This window comes from Protomyctophum parallelum (genome assembly GCF_964188405.1).
Source record: "Protomyctophum parallelum genome assembly, chromosome: 3".
In the NCBI taxonomy this organism is placed as follows: Eukaryota; Metazoa; Chordata; class Actinopteri; order Myctophiformes; family Myctophidae; genus Protomyctophum; species Protomyctophum parallelum.
Window position 1 is genome coordinate 26,429,950 of NC_139698.1, and position 15,580 is coordinate 26,445,529.

General features: G+C 46.9%; 1 protein-coding gene across 3 annotated transcripts in view; it reads left to right on the forward strand.

The window, feature by feature from the left end:
- The window catches only part of clcn1b (chloride channel, voltage-sensitive 1b), a 71,907-nt gene extending 58,024 nt beyond the window's left edge, over positions 1-13,883 (forward strand). For all 3 annotated transcript variants that reach the window (XM_083761839.1, XM_083761838.1, XM_083761837.1), the window contains exons 20-23: positions 5,600-5,647; positions 5,815-5,919; positions 7,314-7,400; positions 12,473-13,883. In XM_083761839.1, coding sequence (XP_083617965.1) covers positions 5,600-5,647; positions 5,815-5,919; positions 7,314-7,400; positions 12,473-13,069 — 837 coding nt within the window. In that variant the 3' untranslated portion in view covers positions 13,070-13,883. The remainder of the gene's footprint in view (positions 1-5,599; positions 5,648-5,814; positions 5,920-7,313; positions 7,401-12,472) is intronic.
- Positions 13,884-15,580: the final 1,697 nt, after the last annotated feature.

The window sequence follows — 15,580 nt, forward strand, 5'->3', positions numbered from 1 at the left end:
TCCTGCGTTCCATACCGGCACACACCACGGTTGAGAAATGAGAGAACCATGAGTGTTTATATAGGCTAATATCAACGTTTTTAGCATTTTATTGCATTTTATTGAAGACTTGAATCGGGTGTGATACAGCATATGAAAGCAAACTTCCCACGGATTATGGAGATGTTTTTATTTATTTTTAAGGTTGAGAAATGAAAGAATTATGGCCGTTTCTAATCTCAACATTTTAACAAAGAAGAGACGCAAAACGAGGCTGTTGCCATGTCTCATAGAGACATGGCAACAGCCAACAGAAAGTAAATAGCCAAATAGGTCTATAAAAAGCTTTTGTACAGATTGAATTCTCTTCCCTGCACGGAGGGCGCGCTGTCACTTCCCTACTCTAGGAACAAAATGACAGACTGACAGCGGCCTGGAACGCAGTCTTCCGTTGGGCTTTATGCTCAGGCGAGAGGCGCAGGATGGGAGTAGGCGGCCAAGGGTGGAGAGCGTAGGGAACGCTCCCCACCGCTGCGCAGGACGGATCTGCACTCTGCAGGGACAACAAACAGACATATACAATGTTCCCCCTAACGTGCGCCCGCACGGGCTCTCGAGCACAACTGAAATCTGTCGCGCACAGACACCGACGCTGGTGTAAAAAAAAGTTTTCTTTAAAAGAAAAAGGTGTTCCCCCCCGAGTATCATCTACATTACAGTAATAATACCTATCCCGAGGGAAGTCGACATTTGCCCACACTTTATTTCTATTTACTTTTACATTTACAGTTTATTTAGATTACACACACACAGGCGAGGCGGTACAGGTCTCCTCCCCTCCTTTTTTGAGTCTTTGCTCTCCTCTCCTCTCCTCCTGTGCATAGCCTACTGCGCCCAGTGCAAACCATGCTATAAAAACTGGTCAAACTGGTGAAAATAGCCGATCTACAAGTTCACAACGAGCTTGTAGATTGGCTATTTTCACAATATTTATCTGTGGAACCATTCTGTTGCTTGTCTGGGTGGGGGATCCCCAGTTCAAATATGATTACTTTGGGGGTCCTCAGAACAGGGAGTCCTCTCAAAAAAAATTACAAGATATATTGTGCCAGTTCAATTCTTGTTGGGAGCGTAACTATGTTCCCCAGGTTCTATGTTCCCCACCATGCAAAAAAGGTTCTTTGTTGAATATTTTGTTTTACATGCTGTAATTATACAGTTTGGCTGATTATTCCAATGAATTGGATTCAGTTGTAAAAAGAGCTGGCTTATTTAGTGGGTGGAAGGGGCCCGGTTGAAAAGTAATATAAAGTAATATGTAACTATATTACTCTTGATTCCAAGTAATAAGTAATGTCATAGTATTACTATTTCTAATGAGTAATAAGTAAAGTAAACATATTACTCTTAAGTAATATTGCCCCAGATGACAGTTGGTAACCATTTGGTTACCAACGCTCCATCATTTAGGCTGCATATGGGGACCACCTGGAATCCCCCCAAGGACCACTGGTGGTCCCCAGACCACCTGGAACCCCCCCAAGGACCACTGGTGGTCCCCGGACCACCTGGAACCCCCCCAAGGACCACTGGTGGTCCCCGGACCACCTGGAACCCCCTCAAGGACCACTGGTGGTCCCCGGACCACCTGGAACCCCCTCGAGGGCCACTGGTGGTCCCCGGACCACCTGGAACCACCTCAAGGACCACTGGTGGTCCCCGGACCACCTGGAACCCCCTCAAGGACCACTGGTGGTCCCCGGACCACTGGTTGAGAACCACTTATTTAAATGCACTAAGGGGGTAGCTTCATCTCTCTGCTAAGGGGGTCCCTGCTTCATATCTCTCTCAGCTAAGGGGGGTCCCTGCTTCATCTCTCTCTCAGCTAAGGGGTCCCTGCTTCATCTCTCTCTCAGCTAAGGGGGTCCCTGCTTCATCTCTCTCTCAGCTAAGGGGGTCCCTGCTTCATCTCTCTCAGCTAAGGGGGTCCCTGCTTCATCTCTCTCAGCTAAGGGGGTCCCTGCTTCATCTCTCTCTCAGCTAAGGGGTCCCTGCTTCATCTCTCTCTCGGCTAAGGGGGTCCCTGCTTCATCTCTCTCTCAGCTAAGGGGGTCCCTGCTTCATCTCTCTCAGCTAAGGGGGTCCCTGCTTCATCTCTCTTTCAGCTAAGGGGGTCCCTGCTTCATCTCTCTCTCAGCTAAGGGGGTCCCTGCTTCATATCTCTCTCAGCTAAGGGGGTCCCTGCTTCATCTCTCTCAGCTAAGGGGGTCCCTGCTTCATATCTCTCTCAGCTAAGGGGGGTCCCTGCTTCATCTCTCTCAGCTAAGGGGGTCCCTGCTTCATCTCTCTCTCAGCTAAGGGGGGTCCCTGCTTCATCTCTCTCTCAGCTAAGGGGGTCCCTGCTTCATCTCTCTCAGCTAAGGGGGTCCCTGCTTCATCTCTCTCAGCTAAGGGGGGTCCCTGCTTCATCTCTCTCAGCTAAGGGGGTCCCTGCTTCATCTCTATCTCAGCTAAGGGGGTCCCTGCTTCATCTCTCTCAGCTAAGGGGGTCCCTGCTTCATCTTTCTCAGCTAAGGGGGTCCCTGCTTCATCTCTATCTCAGCTAAGGGGGTCCCTGCTTCATCTTTCTCAGCTAAGGGGGTCCCTGCTATTAAGACTTAATAGCTCTGCTCATCATGGGCCGACGCCACCTGGTGGTTGAATAGCTACTCCACACTCCACAATAAACCTGTGGGTGTGGCTGAGAATCTGGGGGTGTGTCTGTGGGTGTGTCTAACATAGATACCTGTAGGTACCCATGGATGTCATTTTGAGATCGAGGAAGAAACGGATAGGATTGTACCGTAGACATCAACGGGGGCTTCAGCCCCTGCCCTTTTACCAGCAAGGGCAGAATCCATTTGTACCGGCCGGCCCGTCGGCTGGTGCGATGGGTCGGCCGGTCCGTGGGTGGGTCGGCCGGCCGGCCCACCCACGGACCGGCCGACCCATCGCACCGGCCAAATGGATTCTGCCCTCCCTCCCTTTTACCCGTCTGTAGTGAAAAACAACTGGCCTTTCCAGACCACAAATGCAGGATTTACTATGGTGAAAGAAATGCACATGCCCCTCCTTTCCTTTCCATGCCATACCAAAAGTCTGCATTCAGGGTAATTGCTTTTTCCCAAAGTCTCCTGAACTTGAACGCAGCATTTTGTGTTGAACAAATTTCGAAAGCCATGTCGTACACCGCATCTCCACTAGCTAAAGATCCACTAGCTAAAGAGTGCTGGGTTGCCCCCTGAAAATCTGCTATTTTTATCCAAAAGTGCCCTCTTACTGGATTTCAGCCCTCTGCATGTCCCTGTGTGCATTGGACCAGTGTGTGGGTCAATACCCTATCATGAATTCGAGAGACTCGTCTAAGGGTGAATAATACTTAATCACAGTGACTAATGCTCAGCGCGACAAGTGTTCTTTTGGATTTCATATTTGCAGTGGAGTCCAGGATTCTTAGTGCTTCCCTTCCCATGGTATTTTTTTTGTACAGTACATTTATGTGCATTTTGAACAGTGTGTGGGTCATATATATTCCCTACTGTACAGTATCATGATATGTTTTACTTTTAAGATCTATGCACCTGTTAATATGAATAATACGTAATAATAGTGGCTAATACTTGGCTCCAAAAGTGCTGTACGGTCAATATACGGTATTCAATAATATTTGCATTTTGCAGTGGAGTCCAGGATTAAAAAACGGTGAAAGTAGCAGATCTGCAAGCTCAGAACTCGCTACGACGCAAGGCAGTGTGAGCTTGTAGATTGGCTATTTTAATTTTTTACTACTTTTGAGTGACACTGTCTTACAGCGAAGTTTAAAATCGGGTAAAAAGAAAACATACAAATATGAAATATGGAGATACGTTGTTTCTACATCCTGTACATTCCAGCATGCACCCTTGGTTTCGTATGGCCCACTTGAGATAAAAGTGTCCGGCAAAATGTCACATGTCACGAAAGCCCGTTGTCCTTGAAGCAAGATTCGGCATTGTATGGCCTTTATCTTAACCGCGATGAATAGCAGGATTAACACGTCACTGATGCCATATCAGATGACTGAAGCGGGACAGACAGGAGCTTAAAGTCTGATTTGCTGTATGCTTTGTCACCCGATGGTGCTGCGTGCCAAAAAGAGCCGATCTGCAAGCTCACGGCACGTTGCGCCCGCGACGCACGGCGAGCTTGGATGTCTGCTCTTCTCCGAGGGATCAGGCTCTCCTCCTCGGTAGGGAGGAGGGAGGCAGCGATGACATGATATGTGTGACATGGCAGTCGCTCTGATGGGGAGTTGACACATCCCGTGATGGATGCGTCCATCAAACCACCAGGGGGCACCGGCGCAGACATTTAGAAAAGCCCCGTACAGCTGTTTGAACAGACCGCCTGTCTCTTGACTGACTCTCTGTTGCTCTGTCTCTGACAATCTTTGTCACGTCTCAGTGGCTGAGCCCTTCTGTGTGTGTGTGTGTGTGTGTGTGTGTGTGTGTGTGTGTGTGTGTGTGTGTGTGTGTGTGTGTGTGTGTGTGTGTGTGTGTGTGTGTGTGTGTGTGTGTGTGTGTGTGTGTGTGTGTGTGTGTGCACGCGTGCGTGCGCAATTGTGTGTGTGCGCGCCTTTCTTTACTTATTGTCATCTCATTAGCTTTGTGTGTGTACAACAGAATGTTTGTGTTCTCTTGCGGTGTATGATTTCTCACAAATGTTCTCTTCCCTCTGGTTTGGACATCATTATCCACTTAACTTCACCGTATCTCTCTCCCTGTCTCTCTCTCTGTCTGTCTGATGATGAAGGGTTTGTTGGCAGATGGACTCATGGTTGAGTCAGAGTATTACATAGTGACAGGGTTGAGTCAGAGTATTACAGAGTGACAGGTTTGAGTCAGAGTATTACAGAGTGACAGGGCTGAGTCAGAGTATTACAGAGTGACAGGGCTGAGTCAGAGTATTACAGAGTGACAGGGCTGAGTCAGAGTATTACAGAGTGACAGGGCTGAGTCAGAGTATTACAGAGTGACAGGGTTGAGTCAGAGTATTACAGAGTGACAGGGCTGAGTCAGAGTATTACAGAGTGACAGGGCTGAGTCAGAGTATTACAGAGTGACAGGGCTGAGTCAGAGTATTACAGAGTGACAGGGTTGAGTCAGAGTATTACAGAGTGACAGGGCTGAGTCAGAGTATTACAGAGTGACAGGGCTGAGTCAGAGTATTACAGAGTGACAGGGTTGAGTCAGAGTATTACAGAGTGACAGGGTTGAGTCAGAGTATTACAGAGTGACAGGGCTGAGTCAGAGTATTACAGAGTGATGACAAGGCAGCCTTGATGCTTTCATGCTTGTTTGCATGGAGGTGGGTGGTCTAAACCCAGGTCCTATCGAAACGGACTTGGATTATTTATATAGCCTACTCGGACCGTTTTTATTTTATTTTATTTTGCATCTACACCAAATCTCTTCACCAAAAATATTTGGTAAATATATTTTTGGCAAATGTTTCCCCCAGAATAGGCTTTTTGTGTGCGTGTGTGTTTGTAACAGTGTTGAAGACTTATGTTCATGTTCTTGTTCTCATTCTCTCTTCCCAGGAGGTCAGTCCTCCTGCGTTGACTGACCCCACCATGACTCCAGAAGAGGTAAGCAACCTTATCCACATATAGAATCTCCACATAGCCAGCCATCAGATGATCAAACAATATACCGATCCATAACAACCAATCACTCTGTTTACCATCCGAGCCCACCTCCAATCTCTCTTTCTGTCTCTCTCTCTCTCTCGCACGCGTGTGATTGGCCCGTGCAGACTAAAGCCTGGGAAGAGGAGGTGCTGGACAAGCCAATGGATATGGATCAGATCCGGATAGACCCCTCCCCCTTTCAGCTGGTGGAGAGAACTTCGCTACACAAGGTGACCCCTGACCCCTGCGCCTCGCACCCGGACGCCATGTTGTGCAGCCATTCATTACACAATTAGGAGTCATGTGATTATTCCTTCATGAAGGCATCTAGAACCTTCCCTAAAACACCCGGGACAGCGATCCACACGTCCCAGACTCTGACTCCCCATTGCAGTGAGAACTGCAGACTCACTCTCAATGCTCAGCCGTAATCTGAAGACTCACTTCAGTTCAGACATCACCTTAGCTCGTAGCACTTAGACGACCATGACGAGCGTGCAGTTCTATGCAAAGGTTAAAATGTTATTTATATTATTATATAGCATGTTATTTAGACAGATGGCATGCCAGGTTCATTTGTTGACCTGGCATCCTATACAGTCGTTTCTGTAGTTGCAATGTACGTAATTATTATTATTATTCTTTGTTAATATACTGTTAAAGGAGCATTCAGTGATTTGGAAAAACCCCCGGTCCGCCCCGGTAACAGGATGTGCACATGCATGCACTACAGTGGGGTGACACGCGACAGGCCAACAGCACACACACCATCATGATTGGCGGAGGGCTCCTCTCTATCCTGATTGGATGAAGGCTTTGCCATCTAGCCAAAAACGAAACCGAAGGTTTTTTTGACCACCAGGGGTTAACTGGGGACAGGGAGGAACTCCTTATATGGTCAGCACACTCTATAGTAGGGAGGATTATCACAACAAAACAAAAAAAGATGTGATATTTGAATGAAGTGAAATCACTGAATATACTGTACCTTTATAAAGACCGATGCTAGGTTTTTGGTTTATGATCCTAGAAATCCTCAGGCACTACACTGTCTCTAATGCATTTGATAGTATGTGTTCACCATGCTTATACTGTAAGTCCCTCTGGATGAAGAACGTCTGCTAAATGCCTTCCCTGTTTTGGGGCAAATTAACATTCACGATCAGCGTTACGTGTCACAAGTCGACGAAGAGATTTGGAATAGAGTGCAGGGAGAGAATGTATGTGTGGGCCTGGATGGAGCCCTGGGGAACCAGTGTGGGGGTTAATGAAGCGTAGGGTTTAAGTGGTTCAAAAGGAGGAGAAGAGCGTGAGCGCTGACTGTGATTCATCCATTCTGCTGGGATGCTACTTATGGGAGCTAGCCAGTTAAGTGTCATCACACTGCAGCTGGGCATAATATTAGCATAGAATTCGCAAAGATACACAAAGTGTATGTGTGTGTGTGTGTGTGTGTGTGTGTGTGTGTGTGTGTGTGTGTGTGTGTGTGTGTGTGTGTGTGTGTGTGTGTGTGTGTGTGTGTGTGTGTGTGTGTGTGTGTGTGTGTGTGCGTGTTCTGTACTTTTAACCAAATACATTTTAAATTATCTTTCTCTCTCTGTGTCTCCCTCCCTCTCTCTCTCAGACCCACACTCTGTTCTCGTTGCTGGGTCTCAGCCATGCCTATGTGACCAGTATTGGCAAGCTGGTGGGCGTCGTGGCATTGAAAGAGGTGAGCTTTTTCATCCTGTTTGTATCTCTTTCTACAACACGTCTGTTTCAGACTGCTCCTTGTTGTAATGCCCTTTTTCATATCAAGGTCCATTTATTCGGCATCTGAGCCACGGACCACCACTCGGACCCAAAACATAGAATGAGTTGTTATCATTTGGATAAGATTTTGTCCACAATTCCATGCTGTATTGATGTGGTTAAGATAGATGACAGGCAATTCTTCAATTCTTCTACATTCTCTAATTGTGTAAATATCATCTGAAATTATGTAATACAGAGGTTTAAAAATAATTGATCTCTTGAGATTGTAAAATGAAAACAAAAAACAACATTTTGGGTTCATTTTACGTCCCTGGACCACTGGTTGAGAACCACTGCCCTACGCTACAGCCAGCGTCGGAAATCCGTTTTTACTACGCAGTAATCAGATTATAGAGGCTTTTGAAATCAAATGGAATTATCATTTAAATGACCGACTCCATTTTAGTGTCGATCTATTATATCTATATTACATTAGAGGGACAGAAATTGCCCTTTTCATTAATATTCGGCCCATTTTGGAGTCGGCATAAGTCAGCGGTAAAAGAGAGAAATCTGAGTACTTGACCGAGCCTGACCGGTCAAGTGGCTCGCATCTTACAGGTCATCAGGAGGTGACTTCACTCAATTTCTCCCCCTTGATACAGTATATACGTGCTTAGCCAAAAAATCTACAAGCTGTGAGTGACACTGTGTTCTTGAGAGCTTATAGGTCAGCTCTTTTCGGCGCAAGACAATCACGCACGGCTACAGTAAGTCCATCATAAATCAGGCGGTGTTTTCCACGTCTGTTTTTTTTCCACACGCCTTTCCTCAGCAGCCTGGATCTTGTAACGTGGCGTGACAGCTCACGGCCGCATGCTCACAGTATGGCCAGTTGTTCTCCTACGGCTTTCGCAGTTTGCGTTATGATTCACGCTGTTACGCCGTTGCGCGCTGTCTCTTCTCATCTCCCTGGATTTTCTCCTTAGTAACTCGATATTTTCCCATTGAGAGCTCATTACTTAGCCTGTGATTCTTTCTGTACCCATTTAATATCCAGTGGCCACCCGGCAGTCAGGAATATATGAGCCACGTACGTGGTGTCCAGACGATATACAGTAACTGTGATCCTAAATCCTAATCTAGAATGACCTCATAGGCGGGGGTGGAAAGTAACCAATAAAACATGCACCTGCTGTAACTGTACACTTTCATACACACAGTGTGAGAGTATATTCCAAAATGATGATCAGCCAAGGCACTCTAAGCCGGAAATCCTGACAAATACCGGTATGCATGAAGTGTCATCCCAGTGCGGGGTTGGAACTCTGGACCTAAACATTATATGGAGAATACATTATTCAGTCAGCTAAATAACCAGGATTCTTTAAGGCTTTTTTTTTTTTTTTTACATGTGTCAAGTATTGCAAATATCAAATAGTCTGTGTCGCTCCTCTGCCCTTGGACTGTATGGCCCTCATTTATCAATCGAGTGTAAAATCTGCCACAGATTCGAGTGCAGGTTTCGTAGTACACCCACGTCGCCACGCTATTTATAAAGTGATCGCAAACAGCTGATCCTTCCTTAATTTCGTTCTGACGTTAATAAATGTGACGGCTGAAATCTATCTGTCACGCCCTATGAAATCATGCCTCGCCCTCGTTTTTGCGACCTGAACCACTGCTATACGATCTGGAAACCATGGTTAAGGTGCCTTTCTGCCCGCCTCACCCCCCTCTCTCATACACACACACACAGACGCACACACGCTGCACGCACACGCAACTTGCAAGCCCATCTAACTGGTGTGTTGTTAAATAAATAAAGAATGAACACCTGCATGAATTAAATAAAGTTGTAGGCCTACCCTGTCTGTTTCCCTCTCACCTCGCTTGCCTTGCTGTCATGTTCACGCACGCACGCACCTACATGACACATCGACATCGCATCGCCATGAATGGAATACGTTTGGGCTGGCCTATATTAATTTTACCCATTCGTGCGCAGTGCACGGCGAAGGCGTGAGGCTGCGCACTGCTGTGATATTAAAGTCCTGTGGGTGACTCAGTGATGCCTGCATGAGAGATAGGCTATCATGTCATCAAGGCAGTCATAATTAACGTTTATGTAGTGATTTGATCATTGATGAACGAATCATAAACATATGGATGAAGGCATGCCGCTTGCGCTGGTATGTGTTGGCGACGCACGCCGCGGTCCCGTCCTCCCGACCCCCGAAAATGATCTTGCTTTTATCTGAACTGTCAAAGCACTTATTTAAATGGTGAATGATTAAGCCCCTTACGCCTATAGCCTGCTACTTGCAAATAGGCAAGCTATGCTTGTCATTGTCACTTGGAAATAAAGGCGTGCAGTCTATTTATGCCTTTTTTATAATATCATAATCACATATGCTGCATCACTGCATGCGCTCCCAAATCATCTCACAAGTGCGCTTGCATAACAAGGCCAGTAAAGCACTGGTTCATTAAGCACAAACTAATACATTGTAAACATGTATTGTATACAACATATATTGTTTTTAATTGCGAGATTTTAATTACTTGTAAAGTTGGAAATCTCTCCCTTTTTTTGACATACACATACCGTTTTATATTAACATTTTAGGAGTGAAAACATATGTTTAGATGCCTGTGACAGCGTGTCAGCAGTTCAGACAATGCTGCTCCGCTTGTGTACGACAGAAAAACAGCCAAGGACAAAGCGTACGACAGCTGCCGACCAGACGTGACTTTTTGTCCTACTCAAGTTCAATTTAAAGCTTTGCCGGAAATGGTAAATGCCGGAAATGTTGGTAATTTCGGCGTGCACCCATATTTTGGCGTATGCACGGTTGATAAATGAGATGTGTTTATTTATTCGTTTTTTGACTTTTACTTGTATTCTTGTTCTGTTTCAGTCTTGTATTCTGGTAGTTTGTTGTTTTCTAAGTACATCTTATTTTTTTAGTAATGTTCTGTGTTTTCCTGCCTTGTTTGCTGTTCCCTGCCTTGCCTGATCACCTACCTGTATTATTGTAACCCCAGTCACCTGTGTTGTCTGTTTCAGTTCACCTGTGTCTAGTTAGTCCTTGTCGCGACATACCAAAGCCTACACGGGTTGTGCAGTCGACGCGCTGTGATTGGCCAGTCGCTGTGATTGACAGCCTAAACCTAACCCTAACCCTAACCTTAACCTCAGTAAAACTATACCTATACCTAACTAGGGTGGCCACCTGCAAGACCTCAGAAAGGAGGACACTTTTGCGGGGCTCGCTCCCCCGACCCCCCTCCCAGATCCCCCCCCTCATATATTAATATTATTACTACTACTATTGCACCTGATTTTCACCACCATCATCTCCAGCATTATGTCCACAGAGAACATATATTTGCTAATTAAATTAACCTTTTTAAATTATAGGGTACCACAAAGGCCATTAATTTTATAATCAATTTATTTTATTTCATGTTTAGATATGTTTTATGTTTAATCTCTTTCTTGTGGGTTTTTTTTATACAGTTTTATGGTCATCGGTGTGGGACATAGAATGATGCCAGTAGCCTATATGTTCCCTTTCTTTATGATATCGAGTTCCTTGCTCCATTGCTCATTAAATGTAGTTTTTCATTTCGGCATATTTGGTTTGTTTATCTCTGCATTAACTATACTAAAGTGATTGTGAGAGCACAACAAACATACCGACCATCCCACTGGCAGTGTTGCCAGGTTTTGGAAGAGAACCAAGCAACCATGTCTATGAAAACAAGCCCAAAAGAAGCCTGACTAGGCTTAGTAGCCTATTATATAAAACAAGCCCAAAGTCGCTTATAATTAAGCGGACATGGCAACACTCTGAACGTCTCCACTAGCCTCTCTCTTTTTAAGACAGTGTGGCCGGCTCGCTGCGGAGATTTTAATACCCAGGCAGACGACGTAAATGACAGTAATGACACAAGCACTGTATATCACAAAAAACCGGACAATTATGTGTCCGGCCAGAGGTTGAGGTGGGAGGAGGACAGGTGGGTCTAAAACCGGACTGTCCGGCGTGAAACCGGACGTCTGGCCACCCTATACCTAACCCTAACCCTAACCTCAAAAAAACTATACCTAAACCTAACCCTAACCCTAACCTTAACCTCAGTAAACTTAACTTGCCCGGGGGCGTGGTTATAAACACAATCCGTGTAGGAAGAAATATGCAGACGGCTGCCATCTTGCCAGCAAGGTGCTAACTAGGTGCAAATTCCCATAGACAGCCCATTCATCCAAACAGAAAAGTCCTATTAAATTGTATTAAATAACGTCAAGGGCATGGGCTGTGGAGTGATAGTCAACGAGCGTGTCCAAACTCCAGCACTTTTGAATTTGGGATGGCAGTGTCAGCGTCGTAAATTATGTGGTCAGTGTTAGAGTATATTTGAAGTTCCTTGTTATTTTCCTAGTGTGGGTTTTTGAGAATAACACCTCTTGAACATTCACATCTCTGCCTGTGCCTGGTCGTCACTGACTATGGAGCCAGAATGTGGCTTTTCCCCTCCCTTTTAAGATTGTAGACATGATACTGACCATGATGTTGACCAAGATACTGACCATGATGTTGACCAAGATACTGACATGATACTGACCTTGATGTTGACCAAGATACTGACATGATACTGACCATGATGTTGACCAAGATACTGACATGATACTGAGTCTGACCATGATGTTGACCAAGATACTGACCATGATGTTGACCAAGATACTGTCATGATACTGACCATGGCTTTTTTTTTATGTAAAAATTATAATGACCATATTATTTTACCATCTGATGAGCTCATGAAGAAGAATTATATATTAAAATCACATCAAGCTTTCAATATAATATTTTAATATACTAACCCTAGATAGTGGGGCCATGGCTCCTGTATTGTCTATATTTACAAGGACATACAAGGACATGTTGGAGTGTGTAGACTAGAGAAGGCTGATCTGGGAGAAGAGGGTCTTCATGTGATCCAGATCCTTGACCACCTCCTTGTCTCTCCTCCACCCTCCAGCTGCAGAAGGCCATCGAGGGCTCCACCCGCAGCGGCGTGAGGCTCCGCCCGCCCCTGGCCAGCTTCAGAGACGGCAGCCGCAAGGCCAAGAAGCACCAGCAGCTTCCCCCGTCGTCGTCCGCCCCCTCCTCCCCGAGCCGCGAGGTGGACATGTGGGCGGAGGGGGAGGAGCCTCCCGGGGGGTTGGACTCCGCGGAGGGGAAGGGGCCGGCCTCCTCCTCCCCCTCCCCTTCCCCTTCCAAAGGTGGAGACTCCGCCCAGTCGTCCCCCGGCGGCAGCACGTCGTCGAGCCGCGGCGGCAGCGCGAGCGGAGGCGTCACCGTCACCACGGTGGAGGCAGACTGCCCTCCTCCGCTGGAGGTCACCGCGGGGTCACCCCTACGGGAGGAGCCCTCCGCCTCTACCTCGCGCCCTGCCGTCGCCTCCTCGCCCCCCGCCTCCTCCTCCTCCCCTGTCTCGCCCTCCGCCACGGTCCTTGCGCTCTCCTCCCTCCAGGAGGAGGAGGAGGAGGAGGATGAAGGGGAGGAGGAGGAGTGGGAGGATGAAGAAGAAGAAGGGGAGGAGAGGGAGGGCAAGGAGTTGGACAAACGTGTTTAGCCAAGACTACTGTAGGGTTCTCAGAGGAAAAAGACTTTGACAACCCCCTCCCTCCCTTTTAGCTCCTCGCACCCAGTGACAGCACAGTCACCTCCTGGGGTTCAGGGTCCCGTACCCCTCCCCCAGCCCCTCCCCCGGCCCCGTCCGTGGCCCACTTGGATATTCAGCTCTCACAAGAGCGGGAAGAAGGAACTACTGGTGCACACACACACACACACACACGCACACACATACACAGTCACACACACACGTACAGTACACTCACACGTACTCACGCACGCACGCACACACACACACACACACACACACACACACACACACGCTCCCAGAGCTTGTAGTTCTGAAGGATTGTTTTTCTACTCTTAAAGCAGCCTCATGTTGTTGTTGGTTTTTCTTTTCTTTAATGTTTTTTTTCCACTCTTTCTCAGGTGTCTCCCTTTGTCTTTTGATCAACAGGCGGTCGGACAGACAAACTTGTCTCAAAACCCCATCTCAATGTTCATAATGGCAATCTTCAAAATGTTGAATGTATGAAGTAATGCTTGTGTAGCTACGGTATGCACTGAATGTACCCTCGTGGCAAATTAACTGACAGCAATGAATTGTTTGATAATTAAATAATGTATTATTTCTGACAGCTTAATCAATTATTTTTGATTTTGTCATGCTGTCATGCATTTAAAATGTTTACTGATTGAGATGAAATTTTAATTACAACTATTAACTGTATAGTAAATTCAGATCATACCAATCTGTTGTTGTTGTTGTTTTGAAATCTAATAAATGTTTCAATTTGTCACCTGTTAAACTTTAACTGCTTACGAAAACTTCCAATTCATTCCACCACCTTCCTTCCTATGCTTCTGAAAGAGCCAGTCTGCCAGAGGACAGTCGAGGGGACAGTCTGTCAGACAGTTGAGGGGACAGTCTGTCAGACAGTCGAGGGGACAGTCTGTCAGACAGTCGAGGGGACAGTCTGTCAGACAGTCGAGGGGACAGTCTGTCAGACAGTCGAGGGGACAGTCTGTCAGACAGTCGAGGGGACAGTCTGTCAGACAGTCGAGGGGACAGTCTGTCAGACAGTCGAGGGGACAGTCGAGGGACTGTCAGAAGACAGTCGAGGGACACAGAAACATTTCAATGCCAGGAAGAAGGTCAGTGGTGGACAAAGTACTTTCTTTACTTAAGTAAAAGTATCACTACTGCAATATAGAATTACTCTGTAAGTAAAATTCAAAAAGTACAAAAGCATTGGCATCAAAATGTACTTAAAAGTACCAAAAGTAGAAAGTACTCATTATGCAGAATGTCCCATTTCACAAGTTAGCGTTGAGATGCAGGGCCACGATGGAACAGCTAGGAGGAGGCTAGCGTTGAGATGCTGGGCCACGATGGGACAGCTAGGAGGAGGCTAGCGTTGAGATGCAGCGCCACGATGGAACAGCTAGGAGGAGGCTAGCGTTGAGATGCAGGGCCACGATGGGACAGCTAGGAGGAGGCTAGCGTTGAGATGCAGCGCCACGATGGAACAGCTAGGAGGAGGCTAGTGTTGAGATGCAGGGCCACGATGGGACAGCTAGGAGGAGGCTAGCGTTGAGATGCAGGGCCACGATGGGACAGCTAGGAGGAGGCTAGTGTTGAGATGCAGGGCCACGATGGAACAGCTAGGAGGAGGCTAGCGTTGAGATGCAGGGCCACGATGGAACAGCTAGGAGGAGGCTAGCGTTGAGATGCAGGGCCACGATGGAACAGTTAGGAGGAGGCTAGCGTTGAGATGCAGGGCCACGATGGGAGAGCTAGGTTCTGGCTAGCGTTGAGATGCAGGGCCACGATGGGACAGCTAGGAGGAGGCTAGCGTTGAGATGCAGGGCCACGATGGGACAGCTAGGAGGAGGCTAGCGTTGAGATGCTGGGCCACGATGGAACAGCTAGGAGGAGGCTTCTTTCTCTTGGACTAGCCACTAGCCTTTTTACAATAATAAGGCTAGTGGAACCTTTTTGCCATGTTTTACTCTTGACAGGCACAAACGAACCAGGCCAGAGCAAACTCTGGCTAGCCAGCGGGAAAAGAGGACGCGGTGAGGGAGCGTTTGTAGAAGCTTGGTGCCTGCAGCCCGCTCAGGTATAACGCCACGCGTCCGTGTTGTTTCTCTGTGAATATTGTGTGTCCGAGTGAGACACACACACACACACACACACACACACACACACACACACACACACACACACACAAAGAGCACATTTTGAACAAAGGCAGACAGCGATGTGTCTTTGGCCACTGACAGTGTTTTGTCCGTATATACTCACGGTCTATGACTTGGCCAACCGAACTGTCGTTTGGCCATGTGTCATTTGGCAAAGAAGACGTACAGTACATACCGTCGTAGTACATAGCCGATGTAGTAGTTTCAACTGAAGAAAAGTATGCATTAGCCTTGAGATTATGTTTTTACTGTGGCTTAATCGAGAAAATAAAAATTGGCTCCTGAGCCAAAACCAAATATCACACAC